The following is a 27,231-nucleotide window of genomic DNA, read 5'->3' on the forward strand; positions in this document are numbered from 1 at the left end:
GTGGGGTGGGGGGGGGAGGGGGGCGGGTCCCCGGACCCCACCTCCCCCCAAACTTCACACCAGTCTGTCCCGCCGACCCTCCTTGGCCTTGATTAGGACTATTGTGCTTTCGTTCCTGCCCTGCGAGACCGTCCTGCTCCCAGGCCTCTGGGCGGAGGGAGGATTATTGCTGTGCTGGTGTACGGAGGAGGAGGACGAGGCGGAGGAGGAGGAGGAGGAAGAGCCGGGGTGGTGGTGGCGGCCCACCGCCTCGCTGTAGGCGGGCGGCGGCCCGTCGGCGGGCCCGCCGCGGCCGCCCGAGCCGGCGGCGCTGACGCCCGAGTTGCAGCTGGGCGGGCGCGGCCCCCCCGCCAGCTCGCTGTCGTAGACGGTCCGGTTGGGCGGCGCCCGGACCGACTCGCGGTTCAGCTCCCGCTGCTGCTCGGGGTCCCGCAGCTGCAGCTTGCAGGGCCCCAGGTACGGGGGCGGCTCCTCCCCGTCCGACAGGGCGATGGTGGGCGGCAGGTCGATCTGCTGCTCCCGCAGGTGCGGGCAGGTGGGCTGGAAGCGCCCGAACCGGTCCCTCTGCGCGAAGAAGGGGGGGGCGGCGGTGAACCTCTCCCGCGACCTCGCCCCGTACATCGTCTGCACAGACAAGGGGGGGGGGGGGGGGGGGGGGGGGAAGAGAGAGAGGAGCGCTGCCATCAATCACCTCTCCTGGCCCCACCCACAAAGACTCCAGACACAAAGACCCTGATCATGCCGGGGGTGGGGGTGGGGGGAGGGGACCCAGTGTGTGCGTGTGTGTGGGGGGAGGGAGGGGAGAGGACCTAGTGTGTGTGTGTGTGTGGGGAAGAGCTTCCATCCTTTATTATTAAATCTCCTCCTGCTTTATTGGCCAACATTTGTATTCCAATCATTTGTGGCTCAACAAACGTAGCTGATGGGCGCTGTTTATCTGCGTTTCAGTGTACACGTCGCACGCCGTGCACTTCCTCGATATGCATCTGTGAGATAAACGTGCAATTTTGAGTGCGAGTCGACGGGAAACGTACGCTTAATACAACCGTACAAAAACAAGACACTTTAGCAGATCTCTGCGAGTCAGATAAGCAGGTAACATTAATCACAGCGACACACAACATGTATTTACGCGGCAACTGTAGCGTGCCCAACTAAAATGTTCCGCTATGATTAAACTGCGCGGGTTCCTCAGTGAATAAACCATAACTGATTAATTCTGCACCAAGCCCTTCCTCATACATAAATCCATCTCCCTCCACGTTACGTTCGTTTGTGAAAAGAGGGGGTGAGGCCTGGATTGGGGATCGGGGAGGGGGGGGGTTGAAAGGGGCAAGGGGGTGAGCAGCTGGTGACCTCTGACCTCTGAGCCTCCGTGTTGGGACACCAGACTATCCGACGGCCAAGCGCACCCATCCTGGGGGAAAGGGGGGGGGGGGAGAGAAGAGGGGGGAGACATTAAAAGAAAGAAAAGACAGAGAGCTGCACAAAGATCATCAGAGGATTTTAAACCACGACCCGGCTAGACACGTAATGGCGGACGGGGGGTCGCCCCGACAGGCCGGGACAGACGCCCGGGAGGCGTGGTGCATGCTGGGAGTCGCTCACCGTCCGCAGCGCCTCCTCCTGTCTCCTGCTCTGACTGTGTCGGGTGATGAGGGGCCAGCTGGAGAGCTTGTAGTGGTTGAGCAAGCACACGATCACTACTATCATCACAGTCATCACCACGATTATAATGATTATCTGAACAAACTCCAGTTCAGCTGGAAGAGAGAGAGAGAGACAAACACAAAGGGGAAGGGATTGTCAGTCACCACACAACAAACTTGCTTCCTAACTCAATAAATCCTAATATTTACTTTTGCTGCTGAAACCTGGCCATTTCCTGCATTTAACCGTGGAATCGATCGACCACAGGGGGGCAGCAGAGCACAGATTTCATAGCGCAAATAGTTTGTTCTAAGAGACATTTTGCAATGTCTCACAGCTAGAAATGTACACGTTGTCCTCCAAAGTGACAGCATTGCCATTTTGCATTACATTACATTTACATTACAGGCATTTGGCAGACGCTCTTATCCAGAGCGACGCACAACAAAGTGTATAACCATAACCAGGAACAAGCACGACGAAACCCCTAGAGAGAAGACGAAACCCCTTTGCGGTGCAACTACGTTACCCATAAGCCCAAAGCGAGAGCCTCGCCATTCAGTCTGAAACCGCAAGGCCCTGTCGTCTCGACACCCTCTTTCACCATCACAGGAAACCAGCTCAAACTCCAATCCAGAACGCACGAAAACTACACTGTACAGCAAAGCCTAGTAACCAGGCATACAAATAATGATACACACCACGATAGTTGCATTATGCAACCAGTATATTCATTAATATCAAGGACGTCGACTCAGAGGCTTAAAAGCTGTTTTGTGCCCAGAGCACTAAGGCTCCGGATTGAGTAAAACGAAAACGCACTGGAAGCCATCTTAGGAACGAGAGTGTATACGTGTGCCGTTCTGTGTCTGTGTTTTGTCGTGTCTGGTTTTTTTTCGGTGCCATTTTTCCATGCGCTGTCCGAAATCTGAATACTTGAGCATAACAGGCACATAAACGTCAGAATGTGGGATCGATACGGTGCTACTGCTTCTCCCTGGTTTGGCTTGGCATAAAGTTAGGTCAGAATAGCAGTGTTCACCGTGAACTGAACTGTGTTCTTGGCTAGAAATAGCTATACGAAATGAGCATCGTACCTTATGGAACCTGTGCTTTGTAGTTGTCCATGACCATGAAATGCACTTTTGTACGTCGCTTTGGACAAAAGCGTCTGCTAAATAAATGCAATGTAACACTTATAATTCGCAGTTCGGTTTCTTTGTGTCTACGTTGGGACTAGTTGTCGTTGCTTGGTATCTGCTGCTGTCCCGCCCTGGCAGTTCGAGGGCAGTCTGGGGGTCAGGGGGGACAGAACAGACCCGGGCCTGTTCAGTCACGCACACGTCCCCTCCCGCCGTATTAAAAGGCTCCCGTTGTACGGGCCAATCGGGGCTCGGCACGGGGACGGGAAGAGCCAATCGGGGCTCGGCGCGGACGGGCAGAGCCAATCGGGGGTAAGCAGCACGCGGGGCAGGGGTAAGCAGCACGCGGTGGCCCTGTCGGGTACGCTTCCTGCTCGGAGACCCAGCGAGAGAGTGTGAAAGAGACCGCGAAAGAGAGGAAGAAAGAAGGGCGATGTGAGAAAAAGAAAGGGGGGGGAGGATGGGTATAAAGCTCACTGGCTCTGAGAGAAGGCTGACAGGCGGAAGATCACGGACCGACAGACGCTCTGTCAGGAGCCGGGCTGGAGGAAACGCTTCGTGTTAACCGCCACGCAGAACTCCACACGACTGTGCGCAGTGTGTATGCTGTCTGAAACGCAGCCATTACACAGTGCCCAGGACCTTGCCCTGCTTCACTGAACACAGAGCTGTGGCCTGCAGACAGTGCTTTAATAAAGAGGGTATCGGAGCAACAGGCCAGCACCGGTGTTCAGTCGCACCGCGTTAATGCAGAGGAATGACTGAACGTCTGCCTTCCTGTGTCTCGTGCCCCGATACACCCGTGACCCAAACGGGACGGGGGGGACGTTGCCCCGGCGACCGCTGTCGTCAGAGGAGGTTCCGCGGGCCCCCCGCGATTCGGCCCCCCCCCCGCGCAGGTGAGTCCCGTTCCCCGCCCCCGACCGCCCCGCAGCTCTGACGCAGCGGCCCCCGCTGTCCTCACACGGCCCCCCTGCCTGGCCGCGAGCCGGGAACACCGCGTTTCGGCTGGGGCTCGGACGCGCCTGCAGCGAGGGGGGGGGGGGGGGGGGGCGAGGGGGGGGACAGACGCATTACCGCCGCCCGCACGTCCCGGACGAGCCCCCCGATCGGCGGCTCTCAGCCAGATTAAGGGACCCGGGGGGGGGGGGGGGGGGACGTGATGTAACCGCTACGATAAGGAGCACGCAGCCGAATTTGGAGCACAGACAGAGCTTCTCTCTCTCTCTCTCTCTGTCTCTCTCTGTCTCTGTCTCTCTCTCTCTCTCTCTCTCTCTCTCTCGCAGTGGGAGGAGGGAGGGCGAGAGGCAGAAAGAGAAAGAGGGAGTGAGAGAGAGAGAGAGAGAGCGACAGAGAGCGAGCAAGAGACAGAGAGAGAGAGAGGGAGAGAGAGAGAGACAGAGAGAGAGAGAGGGAGAGAGACAGAGAGAGATAGAAAGAGGGGGAGAGAGAGAGAGAGAGAGACAGAGAGAGAGAGGGGGGAGAGAGAGAGAGAGAGAGGGAGGGAGAGAGAGAGAGAGGGAGAGAGAGAGAGAGAGAGAGAGAGAGAGAGAGAGGGAGAGAGAGAGACAGAGTGCGCACCGGCTCTCTGAGAGAGAATCTCAACCTCGACTATTTTCTGAACAGAACAGCGTGTACCCAGCCGACGGAAACGGCGAAAACAGAGCAACAGAGCCCGCAGTGATGGCGTTCCCGGCGGCACCGCCACACAGGCTGCATTCACAGCCACCCAACGTTCGGGGCAGGGAACCGGCGCAGACGCCCGAATCGACAGGGGGTCCTCGCGCTCCCGTCAGCGGGGGGGCCGCGGCCTCAGTGCGCGCGGGACACAAAAGACGCGCCTGTGCGCGCGGCAGGGCGCCATCGCTCACGTCGCGGAAGAACGCGCCGTCCGTTCCCCCTCCGACCCGCACAGCGTCAAGCTCAGCGTGGGACGCAGGGCCGCCCCCCCCACCCCCACCCCCACCCTGTTCCTGGAGCCCTACCGTCCAGTAGGCTTTTGTTTCCACCCTAACGTGGAGCACCTGACCGCGGCTAGACGATATCTCTAGCCGCTGAATAAGGTGTACACCAGTGTTTCTCAGCCCTGGTCCTGGGGACCCACTGCCCTGCATGTTTTAGATGTCTCCCTGCTCCAACACACCTAATTCAAATGAATGGGTCGTTATCAGGCTTCTGCAGAGCTTAATGACGACCCATTCATTTGAATCAGGTGCGTTTTGAGCAGGGAGACATCTAAAACATGCAGGGCAGGGGGTCCCCAGGACCGGGGTTGAGAACACACAGGTGTACAGGACGGTAGGTCTCCAGGAACAGGCCTGGGGCACGATCTCCGAAAACACAGTCGAAGCTAAAGGGGGTGCGGTGTGGTAAAAAACGAGCGGCCCGTAAGGTGTGGGGTACACACCTCACTCCCCCAACCGCCCTTTTCACTGCACGGGACAGGACCGGCAGGTGGGGATGAGGGGGGCAGTTTGGAGGCCATTTTCCATTCCTCCATCACAGCACACAGGTCCCACAGGAAGACCAGAAGACGGAAGAACAAAGTGGGGGTACAAGAGCGTTTGCGGTAAGAGCACCTGGAACACCCCCAAGGGAGGGAGAGAGGGAGACTGCAGAGGGAGAGCGGGAGGCGCAGAGGGAGAGCGGGAGGCGCAGAGGGAGAGAGGGAGGCGCAGAGGGAGAGCGGGAGGCGCAGAGGGAGAGAGGGAGGCGCAGAGGGAGAGAGGGAGGCGCAGAGGGAGGCGCAGAGGGGGAGAGGGAGGCGCAGAGGGAGAGAGGGAGGCGCAGAGGGAGAGAGGGAGGCGCAGAGGGAGAGCGGGAGGCGCAGAGGGAGAGAGGGAGGCACAGAGGGGGAGAGGGAGGCGCAGAGGGAGAGAGGGAGGCGCAGAGGGGGAGAGGGAGGCACAGAGGGGGAGAGGGAGGCACAGAGGGAGAGAGGGAGGCGCAGAGGGAGAGAGGGAGGCGCAGAGGGAGAGAGGGAGGCGCAGAGGGAGAGAGGGAGGCGCAGAGGGAGAGAGGGAGGCGCAGAGGGAGAGAGGGAGAGCGGGAGGCGCAGAGGGAGAGAGGGAGATGCAGAGGGAGAGGGAGGCGCAGAGGGAGAGAGGGAGACGCAGAGGGAGAGGGAGGCGCAGAGGGGGAGAGGGAGGCGCAGAGGGAGAGAGGGAGGCGCAGAGGGAGAGAGGGAGGCGCAGTATTCCGTATTCCGGTGGACTCTCGCGCTCGCGGAGATCAGACGGGTAAATCCGCTCATCGCCGCGGCGTCAATGCGGAGAAGCAGGGCCGCCAGCACCTGGGTTTGGGGACTGCCAGGGACCTCACCGGATCTGTGAGACACAGGACATCTCTCTCTCTCTCTCTCTCTCGGGAAGAACCGAATACCCACACCCCTCCCCCACCAAAAAAAAACTAAATATGGTGCAATCTGTTCACGCCGTTCCAAAAGTCTCCTCAGCCGTGGAAATTTCCTGCCCTTTCTTGTCACCAGAGAAAACGAGGGGTTTTCTCGTGATCTTGGTCAGGGCAGGATGTTTAGGAATGGAAACTTCACTGTGACTGCAAGTCATTGCAATGTGACTTTGTCGGGGGGGGGGGGGGGTGAGGGGAACGGGGAAGTGGGGAGGATGGCTGTGGTTGGGTGAGGTCATCGTTCTGGTTTCCCAGGAACACGGCTAGACCGGCAGGGCGGGGGCGGGGTCGGGGTGGGTTAGTCTCCTGGATGCTGAGGTCACAGGTTTTGGTACAGGTCACATGACGACTGGATGACTGGCTAGGAAAAGCATCGGATGACACACATTCCTGCTTTGCCCACACAATGTCCTTGGCACAGACCAAGCACTGTGGTGTGTCAGTAGCAACCATCTGAGGAACTTCCCTCGCTCCCCCAAAGATTGTGGGGGCACCGGCATCCTGATGTGGGTCGGTCTTAAACGTTTCTCTCATATTAGGCACAAGTTAAAACACGTACATAAAGGTGAAACTAAATCATAAAAGGGGGGTATTGTTTTCCTAAATATACTCAGATGACGCCTACGCAATGACACACAGGCTAGACCGCTTGTACCATCGGGGTAGAACAAGCAGTTTAACACATCATCGACCAGTCTAATCTAAAACAGGCCCTAAAGTTACCTTTTTAAAAAAAAAAAAAAAGTCATTTCACTCTGTACCAAACTATACAGCAGGATAAGGCTGGGGCTCAATTCTATTTCAATTCATTCAGGAAATTAACTGATATTCAACTGAGTAATACATTTTAAAAATCCTCAAAAAATTATGGACATTAATTTCAATTACTGAACTGAATTTCTATTTATTTCCCGAATGGTCTGAGAATAGACCCCCGCCCTTACAGGAGGGATATCCTCTTCCCCTGTTCTGAGAATTACCCCCCCCCCGTGCCACTCCAGTGGGATCGGGAAGTACGGCGAGGTGACTCAAACAAGCGCGCGTGCGACGCTCGATGATCCAGAACCGCGCCCGGGGCTTCGCCACGCCCGCCACGCCCTGGGCTCGGTCCCGCCGCGCGCCGCCACCCCCCCTTCCCTGTCGGGTCCTGCGGGGACGGCGGGGTCGGAAGGACGCGGCACGACGGCCGGCGTCCTGTTCCGAGCGGCGGCGGGAACGGACGCCGTGCGTCCGCGGGAAACGAAGCCTCCTTATCTCGCCCGTCGCACCCGAGCCCGAGGGAACAAAGGACAGAGCGTAGCGTAGCGTAGCGCCGCGGGCTACGTGGGCAGGAGACGCGCCCGTCGCCAGGTTTCGCCCGGGGCACGTGCCAGACGGGGGGGCAGGGGGGGGGGGGGGGGAGACTGGCTCGCCGGGGACAATAATCTGTCTGTTGCTGAAACGCTTCCTGGCAGCCGGAGCGCGAGTCACGAGCGGGAAAGCAGGTGACAAAGAGACAACATGGCCGCCCCGGACCGAGCAACCCCTGCTGAACCGCGCGGACTGGAACTCAGCGGCTTTCATAAGTCTCTCTTTCTCTCTCTCCCTCTCCCTCCGTCTCTCCTCTCTCTCTTTCTCTCCCTCCCTCTATCTGTCCGTCTCTCACTCACTCTCTCCCACGTACAGGCAGCGCGTACGCACGCACGCCCGCCCACGCAGACGCCCCCGCCCCCGCGCAACGCCCACGCGCGTCGTGGTCACGCTCAAATCTGCTCGGTAACAATCTTCAGAAAGATTTTAAAAAAAGGTTTAAAAAAAAAAAAAAAAAAGGGAAAAAAGCAACAGACATGGGGCGTGTAACGGCACCCTGGCTTTCACAGACGGGCATGATGTAACCAGACAGGGCAGACGGCACCCAACAGCAGCAGCGCTTTCTGAGACATAACAAAACCGGGGTGGGGGGGGGGGCACACACAGAGCAGGACAGCAAACAAAAACAAGTTTTGTCCTGCCAAACACCTCCCCCCATCCCCATCCCCCCCCCCACCGCCTCTCCAAAACGAAACGAGACAGAAAAGTAAACACAGTGGCCGTCGGTACGTCAGTTCCGAGTCGCGTCGAAAAGTCGGGCGGGGGTCAGGGTGCGGGAGGGCAGGAGGCCGGTTCAGTCGCCCCCCCCCCGCCCGTGGCGAGCCCCAGATAAGGCTCCCCCGGAGCGGGTGCCAGACAGGTCTAGACTTCCCCGTGTCACAGCAGACTTTCTCCTGAATTATTTAACCCCGCGCTGAGGCCGACGCAGCTTCCGCCCAGACGCCGCCCGCTCGAGTTCCCCCGCCACCTCGCCAGCGAGCCCGTCTACCTCCGTCTACCTCCACCCCCCTCCACCCCCCCACTGTTAAATATTTGCCTCAGATAACACCGATAAGGGCTGGAAACTTACCTGGATTTATGACGACTTCTTTTTTCTTTTTCTTTTTTTAAAAACGCTGTGCAGCAATTAATGAAACGGCAACGAGGGGCATTTGTAATTAACGGGGTAATTAGGGCGGCCGGCTTTTTCCGGTTCTCCGCGTTCGGCGCGGCGCGGCGGCGGACGGAAACGAGCTGGCTCGAGAGCGAGCGCACCTCCGCGCGTTTCGTCTCTATCCCCGATCCGTCCCGTCGCCCGGACGCGCCCGCGCGGAATCCTGCCGCCTGGCGACGGTACAGCTGGCGCGGCGTTCGGCGTCGTTCGGCGGGGGGGGGGGGGAGAGTGCGTCACGTCTCCCGGGACGACCTCCGCTCGCAGACGAGCGCGCCGGCCCCGGCGTCGGGCGAAAAGCCGTCTGTTAATGTACGACGAAAGCGCGGATGAGTCACCGCGTTGCAGACGCACACCCCGCGCTGATAAGCCCACGCCTGCTTCGGGAATGCCCGCGTCTTTTTTTTCCGTCGCGTACGCTCGGTACTGACTAACACGACCAAACCGACTCCAGGCCACTCCGACGACAGATACGGGTAACTGCAAACACGGTCTTCAAGTGTGCGAAATTCTACCGAACCGAGGTCGCACAAGCCAAAGACACAAGTCCGACACTTTGAATAGCTCCGGCCTGACTCCGACGATCAGTTCTGGACGTGGAACCTGCCGGCAACGTCTTCGGAGAGGTACCACACTTCAGACAAAGCTCAAGCAAAGCTGAGCCTCGATACTCAATCCTGAAGGGCTGGGTCGAGCCCACCGCTCATTTAAAATGGCTTTGCTCTCACCATTTTGTTAATATTGTAGTTTTGGGGAGGCGCACAGCAGTGGACCTGTGCAATTTCTTGTACAGCTTTTTCACAAAACTTTATTGCATCGTTGGCGTGCAGGTCAATGCTCACCCGAATTCGCACAATAACTCATCCACAGAACACCCAACCGAACGATTTCGCCCAATTCGGAACTCCGCCCACACACAAAAACATCATTTCTCAGCAGGCTATAGGCCTACACAAAAAGATAGCCTCAAAACAATAAACATTGATTGTAAAAAGTTCCACGGGCATATTTTGTAATTTCCCATAAAATTTGCAAAACAAGTTTGTTCAAATTTAACATGCTGAGCTCACCTCAAGCCCACTGCTTTAGCCTACGGTTCCATTCAAACTGCGCAACTGGACTATTATCCTAATAACAGCTACTCAGTAGTTAACAAAGCTACCAATTACTCAATGCTGGAAGAAGTTAAGCTATAGCACCGCTACCAATAAGAGAGAAGTAGTTCACTAAACATAAGCTACTTTAAAAAAAAGTAGTTAACTACATTGAAGCTACTTCATCTGCTTATTTTCAGTCAACCCTATGCATCACTAAAATGGGTGTTTTACTGTCCCTCTCCTCTCTTTGTCCTGTTCTTACCACACCCATGATGATGCACCTTGCTCATTTCCTTAACAACAAAAGAGAAACCTACTAGACGGCAGACCGCTGGACTTGTCCCTAATCAGTAGACTGCAGGGTGCGTTCAACACCAGAGTTTTGGCAACGTGAAAAATGTCAAAGCAAAATGCTATCCACAGCTGCAACGCGAAATGGACACGCGCAGTAATAAACGAGTATTAATCACGCGTTAAGTCGGATCGCGTCTTTTAAGGCGCAATGCCCGCCTCAAGATTAAAAAGCCAATTTCCTGTGCGGCAGGGGCCTATGGCTGCAGATGCGCTTCGCTCACGTCTCCAGACAGCTGGCGCTCGCGAAAGGTGTGCCACTGACCTACATTAATCCTGCGCGGCGCGCGATCCTAAGGCAGTATAGCGGGCGCCCGTCTGCGCCGCAGAGACTCGCCGTGACTGATGGATCTAATCAGCTCTCCTGAGCGCGATCCGCGGCCGGCTATCATTCTAGCAGCCGCCCCGCGGAAGACGGGCCATCCTTCAAGCCGCGAAACCTCCTGCACGCTCGCGCGCTCGCTAACCGACGCTAACCCACTGTTAAGTCTTCATAAGCGGGCCCATAACTCCTGTAGTGTATCGCCTCGGAGGTGGACCGCTGAATTGTATGAAAGGCAACTTAAAAAGAAGACCCAAGCCTTAACCTATAGCATTAATCACATCGTATTTTATTAATTTTTTTATTTAACCTTTGTTTAACCAGGAAAACCCCTTTGAGATCAAAACCTCTTTTGCAAGAGGGACCAGACATAAAACACGAAGTTACACCAGACAGTAGACAAAGGAATTCCCAACATCAATGATTATACATTGTCACCAATAATAATTAGCTCGTTTTTATCAGAAATATTACTAGATCCAGCATTTGTATGTACTACAAAATCCTTTGTTGGCAGAATAATGTATAATTTTCTGTAAAGTAAATGCTTAGGTTGATGACACCGTAAATCATGAGAACATTTTTTTAGGCTCATAGAAAATATATATTTTGAAGGAGTTAAATCCTAAGTGTACATAGGCCTACATCATCAAGAAAAATTCTCATAGCCTACATGAATGCTAGTTCGACCAACATTTCAGAAGCCTGAGGTAAGCACGTCTCTCGATAAGAACAACATCCTTTAAAAAAATACTGCGCGTGCACCTAAACTGGCATATCACATATAAACATCACCAACCCTCTTTATTATAGCCATAAGACGTTTGCAGTCTCCCCGTCGTGACTCAGTGTCGTGCTGTTTCGCGGATTGATTCCCGTCAAACTAAGCAACCGTTTCACAAAAAACATTCCCCGTTGGAAACGAGCAGCGGCAGTCTTTAGAGGGAAAGGGCCATAGAGGTTCACACACAACACGATGAAAGGTGTAAAACTGCCATTTCTCTATGAGGACCAGGGAAGCTGTGTTCTGAGAGGGCACAGTGGTTTTTTGTGGCACGTATGTACGGTAAAAATGATGTACAAAAACTGTTTTTGAGTGAAGAAAAAGAAAAAACAAACAACAACATATGAACGCAGCACCCATCAATGTCCCATCAATAAACAGGAAGCAAAGACCGTGTATAAGCCAGCTTCCAACTTTTGAGAAAAGTTAATGGTAATGAATTTAAAGATAACAACAAAAACAAAAACAACAACAAAAAGCCCTGTTAAGTGCACGGCACCCAAATCAAGCTGCTCGGGTCCAAAAGGGGTCATTTTTCAAAATGTCAATTTAAAGCACAGGAGAGCAGACCGCACAGCCCCTCTCCCCGGCACACAATGGAGCCGCCTCTCTCCCTGATTGGGGTCACCCCGTGAAGGGTGGAGGGGAGACAATCAGATCCCTGTCGGAATTATAAATGAGGGTCAAACCAGACGCAACCTCCACCCCCCCCCCCCTTAGCCCCGGCATTGTGGCTGGGAGGGGGGGAAAAGGGGGGGGGAGGGGGGTGTGGGGGATGGGGCGCAATTCAATTTCAATACCAAAGTTTCGCCAGATTTCACGAGGGCCATGTGGACAACGACTCGACACTTAACTTGATTAAACCGAGGCTTCAAACCAACATTACGGTCAGCTTCATATCTGCAGCCTGATTAATATCAGGGGGCAGTGGAGAAGGCGCAAGCGTCCGTTCGGAGGTGGCGGAGCTGGGACTCAAGACGCCTGACAGCGAGATCTTCTTCAGGCCGTCCAGGAGGAAGCAGACACAAAGGGGGTGCCCCTGACTGGTACCCCGGACTGTGGTGCACGGGTGTGGGGGGGGGGGGGGGGGGGGCGGGGGGGACGTCAGCCCAAGAGGCCGGGTCCTGGGACGATGACGCTCCACGGTGAATAAATGCATGCGGGATGAGGACATCTGAATGCAAGGGGAGCATTAAAACAATGGCGGTCTGGCCTGCTCGAGCTCTGTAGTCTGGCCACCGAGGACAAAGGGCGAAGGAGGCGCTGCCTTTCTTCGCAAGTGACGTGCAATTCAAATCAGAACGCTTTGCCTGTTAATTTCCCCGGGGGGCACATTTCATATGCAAGTGTTGGGGACATATCCCAGCTTTATTATTTCTATCCTGCGGAATTAACTATTTTCAAGGTGTGAGATCGCAAATATACGTGATTAGAACGTTCTTAGCTGAACATTCTAATGCTGATGTCACAATCGCTGCTGGTGACCGAAAGCAATGCAGTTCTAGAACACTGAATTTTGAATTTTGGAAAAAAAAAACCTTCCAAAACTTTACAAAAAAAACCTACTCTTCAAAGGGCTAAAATCCAAGAGATATCACATCCTCCAGGGAGGCTTACTGCAGTCCCGCTGAACACTCTGCAGGGCCAGCGAACAGACGTGGGGAAGCTGATGCCTCCACTACCCAGCACTCAACACCCACCGCACATTTAAGGAAAGGACTCTGCTTCCCCATTCTGTGAACAGCCCTTTTCCGCGAAACGCGAACCTTTCGAAACCCTAGCGCGTTCCACCCGCTCCCAGTTCCATTTATATGTAACCGCGCAGTACTAAGAAGCTCACGCCCTGACCAGGCAGACCCCCAAGCTAACCGCGGCTAACGGTGGCTAACCGCAGCAGGACCCTGCTAAGCCGCCCTGCCAGAGTTCACCAGTGGCAGTTTCTCCAGCTTCAGAGCGTCCAACGAGCATCTGATAGCATCCAGACGGCATGTTTCATCACAGACCCCACGGCTGCACAACACAAGGGGATAAATAATAACCAGCGAATGGACAACTCCTGCTCAGAAAATAAATAAATAAATCACTTTCAACCATTATTTAATTTAACATGTATCCCTGGGACTTCATGAAAAGTGCTGGTTTTGGACCAGAAGAGAGGAAAACGGTTTAACAATCCAACTGACATGCACACTAACAAAAGAAAAACTGTTACACAAAGCACAGAAGCGTTTGCAGAAGTAAAGCGCGTCGTTCACGCTCGCGCTGTTGCACATCGTGGTTAGCCAGGATGGGAAACGAGACTGAGAATCGCAGTCACATGACCACCGATCTCGTCCAGGTCACTCCAATCTTACTCAGAAAAATGAACGCTAAGCCAGTTCCCACAGCCCCACAGTGTGAGTGCGTCATTTCTCATTTCGTTAATAAAACAGTAGTCTTAAAGAGGCAGTTCACACCAAAAAATTTAATTGAAGGATGCTTCTATTTGGCCAGAGTATCATCTATCAATACAGATCGTTTCGCTGCGATTTGACGAGTTTTCTAGATATTTTTAGATGCTGTTCACCTTGATACAACGGACCTCTATAAATCCATACTTTTGTGGTGCTCAATGTGGGTCTACGACATTAAATCAGACCCGTTAATATCTCAACCATGAATTCTGAAGCTGCTATGTGCTTTTTATGTCAGTTGCTAACAGGTTGCTATACTTTAACTAGCCTATAACAAACGGCTCCATTCCACCAGCATCACCACCACCACTCAGGTTTCACACTCACACGCCTGCACAAGACTTTGTGCTCAGATATACAAAGTGGCGTAAGTAGTTCTCATTGAAACTGCCACAAATTAAGTTCTGTGGACGTTGGGGTGAGTAACTGTGGCATTATACCTTGGAAGGGAGGTCGCCGATGAGTTTTTTAAATATTAATTTTTTGAAGCGCCACAAAAATATGGGTCAATAGAGGTCCATAGCATCAAGGTGAACTGCATCCAGAGAAACTCATCTAATTTAAAAAATAATACAATCTCAGCAAAACTATCTGGATGGATAGATAGGGTGAACTACCCCTAAGTGCTGTGAGCAGTTCATTGTTGCTGAACATACCAATCTTCCTCTTTCTGATCTCATTCAACTGTGCCATGGTGACTTCTTTTGTGGTCAAGCTCCACGGGAGACATCAGCACCTGCAGTCAGCATCAATTCCTTGCCGTTTAGCCAACTTTCCGCAGCTAGCTAACTTAGTCATCATTAGGCCCACCGGCTGGATCACGCTAGCCACAAGCCGTCAAAACCAAAAGGTCAGGTCCACGCTTACGCCCCCTCAATTCTCAGCATTACAGCGGCGGGTAGGCACGGTGCCGCGGCCGAAGGTGCTTTCCACCAACGGTTTCCGCCGAACCCCTCGGTTTAGTCTGAGGCAAGAAGCCCGGCTTCGCCAACCGACTCCCCGCAGAAATCAGAACACCCTCTTCTCGGGCTAGCGCAAACAAATCGGGGGGGGGAAAAAAGCAACAAATCTCAAAAAAATAGCCACCTACTTTCCCCCGTGCCCTTCAGCATTTCCCAACGCGTCGGCTTCGCGGCGCCCGACCCCCTGATGCTTCTCACCTATACTTAGCCAAATGGCAGCTTCAGCCCCGTCTTACTCCTCAGGCTAGAAGACGTTCGCCGCGTCTCGGCACAGAGCGCAACTCCGGTTCGGTTTCTCCAGACGTTTGAAACGGTGGTGCTGCTGATGTACTAAAGCACGGGAGAGTGAGTGGATTTGGGGGACGTGGAACACCACAGAAGAGGCGCTACAGTACTGTACACCACAGTAGCTGCTACGCCCTCATATCTATAAAACGAGGCAGGTTCTGACGGTGCCGTACAAACAACATCGGCCATTAGGACGAGACCGGACGCCCTTCAGAAAAATTACCCATCTGCCTCCAGAGAGCCGAGCGCTTGTAGGACGTTATGTCACCTACATCGGCCATCTCCAGGGGAGCCAGCAGACAGGACTTCACCCGTGTGAAACCAGCCAGGTTTCGCTTCGCACTCGAGCGATGCACGAAGAGGCGACAGACTAGAACCTGTGAAAAGGCTCTAAATAGATCCGATTCGACCAGACGCGTCGCAAACATACGAAAAAAACGACAGATGTACCCGTTACCACATCGCTGTGACTGGCCGTTTTTTTGTGGTTTTTAAAAAAAATTTTTTTTTTTTTAAGCGCTTTACATTCGCAAATGTAATTCTCACGCCTTGCAACGGTCATGAGACTGTCGGCCTTTTCATTCGCCGACTTCTTTTCTTTTTTTTTTTTTTTGGCTGGACCGCAAGGACGGGGCCAGCCCTACAAACGCAAATGTCTGTGACTGAGTGAGTGACCGAGTGATGAAGTTACACCATTGGTCGGCCGGATCACGTGTGTTAGGTCCAGCCGCCCATATACTAGGTTTTAACCTGGTCTTGTTTTTTTTTGATTGTGAAAGTCAGGGCAGCTCTGGGCACAGGGAGCACCTGTGCTACTTTAGCCATGACCTTGAAGGATCCAGGATCAATTCACTGCAAAACAAGAACAGCAGACTACACAAATTTTTTAAAATCGAAGTCCGGCAAGACTTTTTCAAAACTCGCAAGATTTTTTTTTGAACCGTAATCATGATTCTAATTTGCCAAGCGCATTTCCATCCGAGCTCATAAAATGGAGGACATCAGGAGGTGAATGTAAACCTTGCATGAACTCACGTCTGATCTGATTTCTCACATGACTCAAGTACCATTCGTAATATTGTTATCCACAAATATAGGTGCATTAGGACAGAGAATGTGTGAAATTCAGAAACGCTTTTCGCCCTCGCCGGGTCCTAGGTGCCCAACACGCCCGACTCCAAATTTAGACTCAAAAATTACACCGAATTCGGTGAAGTATCCAGAAAGAGCAAGCGTATGGACTTAACCATTAGATAAATATATTTCTAAAGCCGGAGCCTGCAAGGGGCGGAAACAGCGACTGCACCAGCACTTCTCAGACGAGCCAAAGGAGCCATTAACGTCCGACGCGCGAGCGCAGGTCTACCGCAGTGCTCTCCAGAAACGCGCGGTGCATGCTGGGAGAGCAGACCTCGACCTTGAGCGCTATCCATCAGAGATCCCGACGCGTCAAAAACACCGCCCCCCCCCCCCCCCCCCCCCAACCCTTCCCCGAGTAAATAAACGGCGGCCGGGACAGCGACACCCACCCAAAGAGTGACTGCCGCCCCCCCACGCCGCGCTTCGCTGGGACTACCAATCTGCCCCGGGTCCCAGAGGCGGCGCGGGGGGGCGGGGGAGAGGGAACAAAGGGAACCATGGCCAAAGTCAAGGCTGACTGAATGTACCCCCGCACCCCCTTATCTACAGCACAGGCCTGGGGCTCAGCTGCCACCTTGGGAGAGGGGGGGGGGGGGGGGTGGGGCAGGATACACAAAAACCAGGGCTGACCTCTGCTTGGCTGCGTGGATGACACCCCCCAACAGGGAGCAGGCCGGCCGAGTTCTGCCCCCCACCCCCCCCAACCCCCTAAACCCCAAAACGAATGCAGTACTTCCCACCCCCCCCAAAAAAAAAAAGACTAATGAATGTACAGGAGCTTTTTACTGGGGCTCCCACTTGTGTACAAATTCCTCCTGAAATTAATTATGCTAGCTCTGGTTACCACGGCGCCTACCAAAAGCCCCCTGTGAGGTTTTTGATCCATTTGGTTTCGCTGGGATGTTTTCAAGCTGACAAGGAGGAGAAAAACAATGAAATAAAAAGCCTCTTCGCGGAACCCAACCCCCCACCATCAACCCCAACCCATCCTGCACACAGACAATGGAGAGAGCACACTCCTGACCGGCAACCCGGGCAATGATATTAGTTGGGGGGGGGGGGGGGGTGACAGTTGACCTCTGGAGTCACCTCATCAAGTGCATCCCCTCCCCTAACCCCATGCATCACGTCACCGGGAATCTCTGTATTATTCCGGCTGGTGCAGAGCTCAGCTCCAGGACGAGGCGGCATTCCGGAAAGGAACGGGGAAAACTCCGACTGGGACTGGGACGCCGACCGCGAGCAAAACGATCCTCCCCGCGGCGGCGTTTGCGAGAGGGCGGGCGACCTGCCGCCCTCCGCACAGACCAGTCCTCTGATTCCGAAAACAGAAGACGCTCTGTACGCCACCCAGACTCAGACAGAAACAGCCCGCGCCCAATTAACGAGAGAAATCGGGTCATGGTTAAAATGAAGCGCGCACGCGGACGCGTGAATTCAGCACATCCTGTCGAGCTAACGCCTAGCCGCTCTGACTGCGCGTCCCCAACAAGAAAATAAAGCTCAACCGCGGCAAGGAAGTGGGTTGGACGGTATAGACGTGCGATATCAGTCGGGGAAAAGATATAAAATGAGGACATGACCCTTTCCCCCAGTGCACGGTTTACAGTTAACTTCTGGACGCGGCTGCCTAAACACAGACCCAGGGTCTGTTTCCACGGCCTACTACCTACTACTGGCCAGGGCCTGGGCCCAGAGGATATGGAGAAAACCAGAACTCACTGGCAATGACATCACAGAAGTGTGTGATAGACTGGGGAAGACTACAGAATCCATGTACAGGAAGAGGCAAAAAAACGACAAAAGAAAATGAAAAATCCTTCAACAAAGAAGAACGTCAATGTCTGTTCTGGCATTTTGGGCCACCGTACACATTTTTTTTTTTAAGTAGACCACAAGTGTGCAACATAATTGTATGGAGATAACAAATAAAATCTCTAGCTGGCTAAAAGACTGGCTTTCTGGCAGAATTTGTTGCAAATTATGCAACCCAACCTAGTGACAAATGACTAAACAAAAACACCAGACGAAAGGCTAGGTCGCTATCCAGGGGTGGCTTGCCAGGCAACACCTAGTGTCGTACTGCATGTTTTTCCCTACTCAATCAGCCTAATGGTTGGAATCACAGCCTATAACTCGCTAACGAATTTGAGAAGGCAGTTGTAAATGTTATAATGCTGAAGCTCTTCAGCTTTTGACACTTCTTCTAATTTTATTCCATTTAATTTATGCGTGGTTGAACTGTGCAAGGGTTCCTGATCTCTCATTGGTGGGAGAGTCGCAGAACTCCGTAAGTGACAGATAACTTCCTTTTGCACTTCCTGCCAGCATTGTAGTGATGTCATGTCGCTTAATCATTTCTGAAAACATCGAAAAGCTTGTTAATAAGACATAATGTATGAGCACCTCTGCAATGAGTACCTCTGCAAGTCAGTGTGTAATTACATATAATTAGTGCTCAATTACATGACTGAAATACAGATGCAAAACACCAAAACAAAAACACCACATTTGAGACAGAACAAAGCTGTGTAATCAAAGGTCACATATTATTGTATTTATATATATTTACACATACATTTAATCATATAATTGAACTTCATAATACTGCATGATATAGCCTTATTTATACGATACAAGGCTCTATGTGGGTGGATTCCCATATTCAAGGTGAAAAACAATGCATACACTACATGTCACAAGCTAATATAAGCTGGAATTTTAATTGCAGCAATTAAGGTTAAGTGTCTTGCTCTACATAACAGCTGCGGAGTCTCACCCGAGATTCAGAATCACAACCTAAAGATCTAGAAACCAGCGTTCCAACCAAATTGCCAAGATTGCTCAGGGCTAAATTCATTTTGCTTAAAGCTGCAACTTCAGTGTCTCGGAGATCCCAGGATTCAAACCCACAATATCAAAGGGCTCAGCCTCCAGTTCTGTGATGGTTCGTTACCCCGAAGTGCAATTTCCACTAGTAATGTCTAACATTTAGCAGGAGCTTGCACCCTTCTGATGTCTGAATTTTTGCCCTTTGTAAGAAATGACATTCTAGTGAGAGTTTTTGTTTCTTTTAGGTTCAAGAATAGGGGTTTTCAAACATACATTTTTGCCAGAAAATGAGCCTTGTGATCTCAGCGTAGCTACACTACTTTAGTTGTTCTAGCGTACGCTACATGTGTCTGACAGAAATTACCCGTCCATGATATTTAAATGTTCTTTGTGTCAAGCTTTCAGGCTAAGAAGCCATGAGGGCCAATGACCTGAAGGTAAATATTTACATGAAAAGAGAATAAGTCCTTAGGTTGTGAAATTGAAATTGTCTTGCAGACCATCATTTCCCATATTTAACAACATGAGACATTGAGAAACACAAGTCTTACTGAAAAGGTCAAAAAAAACAGTAATAATCAGAAATATTCATTGATTAACGTTTATCAAATTTGCAGGACTTGTCACATGACAAGGATAAATTAACAGCTCTTCGGGCAGACAATTTTAACTGTCAATGTCATTATCTAAAAGAACAAAAATAGCTAGTTCCATTACGGCTTGGATCACTTTTGCTCGTCTTGTGAGCTAGATTCCTATTTGCAATTTCAATTCTCATCAGCAAATATCTCTGGCCATTTGTCATAATTTGGCCAGAGACAGTCCGGTTCCCAGGAGTGGTTTAAAAAAAAAATCTCCCCCCACCCTATTCTTTACTGCCCCTTTGTCCTCCGTGTGGTTCAGACAACCCGGAGCTCTGTCTGAACCAAGACAGTCTAGGGGGAAGTGGGGGAAGGGTGAGTGCTTTATTCTCCAACGAATTTGTGTCCATTTCACTAAAGGAAAAAAAAAACTTTTAACCGCCAGCATTTACTGAAAAAAAAACCCAAAACACTTATGATGGCATAAAGATCTAAACATCCGAAATCACATACCATCAAATAAGCCACAAACCAATAACGTCTGCCTATAGTAGCAATATAAAGACTAAGGTTAGCTAGTGGTGCAATATTTTTATCGCAGTAGTAACGATAGCTAGTGGTAGCTACCTAGTTAGCTCGTTCCCACGTCTTTGCAGTCATGCAATGTCTGAAATGCAAGACCGAGGCAAAGATTTTTCGCCCCGCACTAATTTCCTCGGGATTCATACGAGTTTCAACACGAGAATGTACCCAGACAGAAGTTTACGTCTAGCCACATTAAAACATTAAGTTACGTCTAGTTACAAAAACAAACTTCTACTAACATGGTAACCGCTTTATGCAATTGAAAAATAATATCGGAAACATCCAGTGGATAAAACGCTTGGTAACCGTTTCTTTTTCTGAAAAATGGACATATCAGTTTAAACCGAACAGACAACTGGCTAGCTAACGTTAGCGATCCGGCTTGCGCTATAGTGCTAGGTAATTATTACAATAACCGAAAGACAACACGAAAGAGTAACATTAACTCAAAAAGTACAACCCAGCATATACATAAATAATAAAACGTATTTACTAAACCGCTAAGTATTGCCTTCAAAATCCAGTTCACCCCCCCACCCACACTCGGACAAATTCACTGTCGTCTTGAAAACCTTTAGCTGGCTGGCTAACTTGCTCGTTAGCTAGTCTAACACAGTCAATCCAGAAATATTCTAGCTATTTTGCGATCCCGTCTCGGCCATAACCGGACATTATTATTGATTAACATATTTTCAGAAATCTAATTCAACTGCTTAAAACCCCAAGCATTATATACAAATTATTTTGAAGAAAAAATAGAGTTTATTATACCGCACAACTTACATATATCCATCCCCTGGGGCTGGGATCCGGTGCAGTTGCAGGAACAAATGACATTGGAGTTTGAGTTGGAGCTGCCCCGGACCGTTAGGTTTTGCATGAGGATCGGGAGAAACTGGATACCGGGGAAGAGCCGCCAGTTAGCGGCCCTACGCGGAAAGGGAGGACTACTTCTACAGCGGCCAGCTGTAAAAGTCTTCCTTTCCGGCCCCGTATTTTTTCACGCCATGATCGCTGCCTCCCGGCGTAGCTAACGTTGGCAATTAAGAGTCGGCTCCCCACATCTTGCCGTCCTGCGTTGTTCCCCGTCTTCTCGTCTCGCATTCATTCAAAAGATTGCCTCACGGTTACGTGCTCCTGTGGGCAGGCTCAAAACCCCCCCAACCCCCTCCTGCTCTTTGAAAGAGGGAGCGTTTCCAGCCAGACGTGAGGTGGGGTGGCGGTGGGGGTGGGGCCGTTTGAGACAGTCTGCAAGGAGAGAGACTGGTGACAATGGCGGTGAAAGAGGGGCCGGCCGGTCTAGCCAGTGGGAGTGTGGGCGGTTAGAATTACACACACTCATTACGGCCAGCCACGACCAATCAAGGCAGCCATTGAAGAACCTAACCTTGGTGTGACCCCGCTGTCTCGCTGATCTTCAGCAGATGTGTCCGACCCCCACCCACCCAAACCGTCTCGTCTATAAATAACTGAAGCAGTTTTTTGTAAAGTCCAGCTGGACAAGAAAGATAACAAGGTCTAAATGCACCCAACCAACGTTATAACCGCTCTAAAAATCACAATCATAAATCTATTATTTCACATTTCAGGGTTACATATAATGCTAGTTGGTTAAAATATGGATTGAAAACCTAAGTGTTTTTCTGTCATTACTAATTCAGAAAAAAACGCCCCATATGAGCATGTTCAAACAGTGATCTCTCTGCATGACCGTAAAACGGTGCTAGTTTCGAAATGAGCTCCTCTCGGCCCACTGTAACTTCAGAGAACCAGGTTGCCACATATGGGCCAATAGTTTAGCGCACAAAGTGATACGTGATTCCCCGCCCACAGACCCTCGGCAACAGAAAGATAGCGTCTGAAAATGAAATCTGCCCGAAGTTTTCTCCTCTCTAGCAACTGTGTTTCTAGGCAGAAATAATAGACAGGCTTCAGACGAGCAACGGGATTCTATTTCCAACTATCGTGCACATTATGACGATGTTTGCCAACAACATTTATTTGCTACAGGCAACCAGAAATGATTTTAAAACATACAAAAATCCATGTCGCCAAAGAGCAATGATGGCAATTGGTTATGTAATATGCAGACGTAATGTAAAATGGAATATGGAGTAATGTTATATATCGACCATTTAAAACTCTAGTTTAGTTTAACTAGTTTTATTGGGATGGCAGGTATGCCATCCCGCCAAGTTACGCCTTGGCGGGGGCATGCCCCGTATTCCGTATACGGAAGTGTCAGTACTATGATTTACTGGGTGGTCGTCCAATCCGACAGAAAATAATTTAACTCTTTTTCTCTATTAGCGCCACCTTGCGCCCATATTGAGTTTGGGAGAAAGACCGAAAAAAAACATATCTGCAACTCTTGATGTCCGACGGGCCATTTATATCTAAATGTAAAACTTTATTATATTTCATATCATATTGGCTATTTGATGGCAAATAATCTGACGTATTAATTTTTTTGATAAACTGTTGAGATCTGCAGTCAAAGACAGATTTTTAATATATAATACACAGATAACATCAGTCCCAAGCATTAATCATAAGGCATTTCAAACTGCTCATCATACGAAGCACCTGAATCCATGAAAGACGAATAATTGCAAATCAGCACTCACAACAAATGCTTTTACCAGCACAATTTGCCCTTTGATAATTTGATTTTAATTCTATGTTTTTTTCCATTACTTTATAACCACACATTTTAATATGTATGGAGATGTACACATACCATCGTTATTGTTGCCCTGGAAGTCTATAATTTAAACATTTTGTAAGTAAGCTATTGTGTTTATAGCTCTTCCATAATTTGCTTTATTCTCTGCAATAACATCGGCATGGCTGAGTCACAGCGTTGTGTGACTGTAAGGGAAGACTGCAGAGCAGAATTCCATGCTGAGCATCGCGCCATATTGCTGGATGTTTACAGCGCCGGAAGTGCTTGAGTGAACATCAAGTTTCATAAATGGGCAATACACTGCCGTGGCTAAGTGGCTAAACAAATACACAATAGTGTGCAATTATTCTCGTATTTTGCAGTACCATATACTGAACATTATAAATTTGATTGTTTTTGGTTCCTTGTTTTAATTTTATTTTTGTGCATCATTTGTTGCAGACCTAGAGATATGCACTTGATTGTTATTATTTACATCACGGACTGGTTTTAATGTCTGACCAACCTACTTTTAATCAGGTAGAGTGAACACTTCTGGCAAAGTCATTAACCACATCTTTTAGTTTATAGCTGAACACAGCACATTTTTGTTTGTGTATCTGATAAAAGGTTATGCTATGCTTATTATTATTCTACATACCACAAGGCTATCTGAAACACCATAATTAAAAACGGAAGTCTTTGAAAACATATTTAATCTCATAACCTAACACAGGCAGAAGTGCTCTGACAAGTGTCCCATGTTTGTAACACTGACAAATCGTGTAGTAACTAACCATTACCCCTCTAGGGGCACTCAAGAGCAAAAAGAAGTACATACCGCTGGTGAACACAAAATAGAAGCACCAATGTAGTGTCTGACAAGGGTGTTAAGCTATCAAATTTGGCCAGTGTAGGGGTATGGCATAGAGTGTACCAGCATCTGAAATTCTGCAGGAGGAAGAAAATGCCAATCCCCCCCCCCCCCCCCCCCCCCCAGTAAGGCCATCTGGTGAATAAGGTTATCTGTTAAAACATAAACAAACACCTTAAGAACAGTCCCAAATATTAAGGCAGGGAAGAAGTTGGAACATCGATGGCTGCAGAGCAGAGGAGGTCGGCATACTCCTCTCGCAGGGACCCGGCTGAAATTTGGCTAGCGTGTCATTGTTGTTTTGCTATCTGTGGCCTTGCACAGAAGCAGATAAGGGGTATCAGCAGAGACGTCCACCTCCCGCCACACAGCTTCAATGGCCAGTTATCTCAGGCGCCTCATATCTTCCGCTCCGCATCCACCTATGCACCTCAGCCAGGGAGTTCCCGCAGATTATCTCGTGTGCGCCACAGACTCGTTATCAACAGGTGGAAGTTTGTTTTGCCATTGAAGAGGGGTGGGGGCTGGGGGGGTGGGGGGGGCGAACGGGCATTCGGCCCAGGAGGATGAAGTAACGTCTGGGTGAAATGCCAATCTCCAGATCTGGAGGGACACTGTTACTCCCTCGTTCGTGCGGGGGAAACTGCGCCGAGCCGAGCCCTGCTGTGGCTGCGCTGCGCTATTTCGAGAAGAACCAGAAAAGTTAACAGCATTCTCCGTTTTTCAGTTATAAATTATATGCCAGCTAACAAGCAAATCAATTTCACTACAAAAAAAATAGCCACCCCTGTGCACCCATATGCATACTTCATAATCATTCATATAACAAAGAAGCTTCTAAATATAAACATCCAATAGTCATGCTTTCTAAAAATGATCTAGAGTTAGCATAACTACCAAGAACTGCGGCTATAACATATACAGGTAAGTGCGTGCTAAAGTTATTTGGTGAGAACGCCATTGAATGGGCATTTCTTCAATTTATAGACCATGGCAACATCTTATGAATATTGGCCAAAATATGGACCTGATCAATCCCTTCTATTAACTTCGCTAATGACAAAAATCTGTGAGGAAAACGAGGTGGAGCTTTACCTGGCTAACGAGTGTGTCTTGGGTTCAAGAGTGGAAAAGGAGTACCTGAGCACTGACTGTAGATAGGCTCACAGACAGACAGGAAGTTCTCCAACAAAGGAGCAGATTATTTGTCGGCTGCCATGGTAACAATAACAACAACAATATTTCCAGCGCCCTTACGGCTGTTATCATGAAGATACTGATATCCCACCATAATAGCAGCATGTTGAATTTATTTTTGGTTTCAAGAGGAACATCCTCACTTCCTGCCTTATTACAAAGCTGAAAATTGCAGATACCTCACTTTCATAACGCAGAGACGTGTCGCCAGAATACGCAAGGCTAATTAGATTCCTCGGCATTGTGCCGAACCTGTTCCAAAATATTTCCCACACCTTGGAATGGTTTCCTCCTGCATCACTGGATAGTAATCTCTGCTTGAAGACTGAATGACTGACTCCATTCTTCTCTAAGCCCACATGCACCCTGCACTGCAGTACAGTGACTGTAGCCCAATGGCATGCAGTCAGGGAAAGCAAGGTAGGCACTGTCTACCTTCTGAAAACACAGCCAAAACAAAATGGCTGAGCCTAATTACTCATTCACTTTTGTGGCCATGATGCATTTTCTGCATGGCATATATAATAACTGGGTAATGCCAATACAAAACCAACTGGGTTTGCTATTATAGCCAGAGCTTAGCCAACCACATACCTCAATGCATTTACCGTGCTAGCCCACCATCACACTGCTGTTTCAGGTTAAGAAGAGACTCCTAAGAAGGAGGCAATGCAATTTTATGTTTTACTGTCTAGATTTTGGGTGATGATGATGATGATGGAGATTGAAGTGGTGAAGCAGGAACAAAGCCTTATAATCTGTCTGCAGAGACAGAGGGGAGGACGAGTCTGAGTGTGCGCTGACACCGTCATTCAGTAACATTTCTCATGCCTTACGGTGCAAGTACACACAAAACCAAAGCTTGAACAGAACGGAACTTTAAACTTCTAAGTTGGCAAGAAAACAGGAGACGCCTAGTGTTCCACCAGTAACGTGACTTGCGGCCTAGCGAGTTGCAGCCATTTTGTTTTCTTCCCCGTAGAAACGCATTTTGTTGTGATGGTGCTAAAAGCTGTTGAGTTTGGGTGGGGGCAGGGGAGAGGAGCTCACTCCTCTTGGGTGAAGACCTGGGGTCTTTCGTTCTGTCCCCATGGCGCTTGACCCACGAGCAAGGCCAAGGTCCTTTTTGGGCGACAGGAGGGCCACGGAGATCGACCCGCCGTTGCCCTCGCGCAGCAGCGAGGAAGCAGCCGGCCGACATGGCGTCCGAGCCGCAGCCAGGCGCAATACCAGCGCGTTCTCGCCTCGTTAGCTACCGCAACGGCGCGAGGAGACGGGCCTCAGGATTGGTCATCTTGCCAGTCAGCTCTCCGCAGCGTTGCGTAAGCCCGCCGGAGGAGACCTGACTCACCGCAGACGGACAGGAGGACTGACGGAGAGAGAGAGAGAGAGAGAGAGAGAGAGCGAATCTGTCAGTCGGGTCACGGGGCGGTCGCTTACGCCATTCGCGGCGAAGGAGAGAACAGGGAAGTTGGGGAAACGTCTGAGCTCAGCCTGACCTTTCGAATTAGCCCGGTGCCATGACGCCAGCCCTGTTATTATTATTGCATCATTTCCTCAGCACGCCCTGTGTACAGCCTCCCAGTTGCCAGGTTACCAGGTCCACACGAGCTGATGAGCTGTGCGTTCCAGACACGGTTTTCACTGGGACACACGGGTGTCTACGAGGGCCTCGCCGTTCGAAATCTTATTGACATAGTGTTTTTGTACTCGATTACCTGAAATAGTACTGCAGTGTGCGTTTGGTGGTGGTGCTGGTGGAGAGGTGCTCTTATCCCTGTGGATACTGACTGTGTTTTTAATTTGCACGTTCTCTAGGTGAGCTCTGCCACTGGGTCACCATGACGGGACTATGGCTGGAGTAATTCCGCCAGCTTACAGGCAGAACGGCGAGTTCCAACAGCACTCCAGCGATGTTCCGACGATTTGTCCACTCCGGACAAAGTGACCAGACAGACTGGATCTGATTCATGAGTCACCCTCAGGAGGCCCATTGCAGAACCCGGCTTTGACGATGGGACGGGACGATAACTTTAATCGAAGAAGCAGCGCCCCTTAAACTGTCCCCGCTACCACCTCCAGCCAGTCTGCCAGGAGAATTCCACACTTACCACCTTTAGAGCCAAACAAGGCACATTAACTGCACCTGTGATTAATCTTTGTGATCCCTGTGGAGACAAGCGAGCCTTCCATCCCCTCTTTCTCCTTGACTGGGATGAAGCCGAGAGCAAAAAGAGGGGTGTAGACAGAGAGAAAGAGAGAGAGGGTGAGAGAGTGAGATTGAGGGAGAAAGCGAGAGAGAGTGAGAGAGGAGAAACTTTTGCTTACATATTGCAATAATCAAAATGTCTTGTTCTTGCCACAAAGTCTCAAATCCTGTAGGAAACAAACAAAATTCAT

General features: G+C 50.6%; 1 protein-coding gene and 1 long non-coding RNA gene across 3 annotated transcripts; one reads left to right on the top strand and one right to left on the bottom strand.

The window, feature by feature from the left end:
- LOC118234357 (low-density lipoprotein receptor class A domain-containing protein 4-like) lies at positions 1-21,474 on the bottom strand. 2 transcript variants are annotated; one of them, XM_035430843.1, is made up of 4 exons: positions 8,620-9,127; positions 1,609-1,763; positions 1,364-1,417; positions 1-624 (listed from the first exon to the last, which is right to left on the bottom strand). In XM_035430843.1, the coding sequence occupies exons 2-4, from the start codon at positions 1,720-1,722 to the stop codon at positions 55-57; spliced, it is 738 nt and encodes a 245-aa protein (XP_035286734.1). In that variant the 5' UTR covers positions 1,723-1,763; positions 8,620-9,127; the 3' UTR covers positions 1-54. The 2 variants fall into 2 exon arrangements, with proteins under 2 accessions (XP_035286734.1, XP_035286732.1); XM_035430841.1 differs by lacking the exon at positions 8,620-9,127 and adding an exon at positions 20,879-21,474 and having other exon boundaries at positions 2-624.
- On the top strand, positions 19,845-27,231 carry LOC118234373. Its single transcript, XR_004766657.1, has 2 exons — positions 19,845-19,885; positions 26,650-27,231. It is a non-coding gene; the product is annotated as an uncharacterized LOC118234373 (long non-coding RNA).

This window comes from Anguilla anguilla, chromosome 8 (genome assembly GCF_013347855.1).
Source record: "Anguilla anguilla isolate fAngAng1 chromosome 8, fAngAng1.pri, whole genome shotgun sequence".
Lineage (NCBI taxonomy): Eukaryota > Metazoa > Chordata > Actinopteri > Anguilliformes > Anguillidae > Anguilla > Anguilla anguilla.

What these genes read in the sequence shown, in the direction of transcription:
- LOC118234357 (XM_035430841.1), bottom strand. Translation starts at nt 20,975, where the DNA reads ATGCAAAACCTAACGGTCCGGGGCAGCTCCAACTCAAACTCCAATGTC. An exon ending in AGGAGGAGGCGCTGCGGACG is followed by an intron (nt 1,418 to 1,608) that starts GTGAGCGACTCC and finishes CCTTTCCCCCAG; the next exon opens with GATGGGTGCGCTTGGCCGTC. An exon ending in CCCAACACGGAGGCTCAGAG is followed by an intron (nt 625 to 1,363) that starts GTCAGAGGTCAC and finishes TTGTCTGTGCAG; the next exon opens with ACGATGTACGGGGCGAGGTC.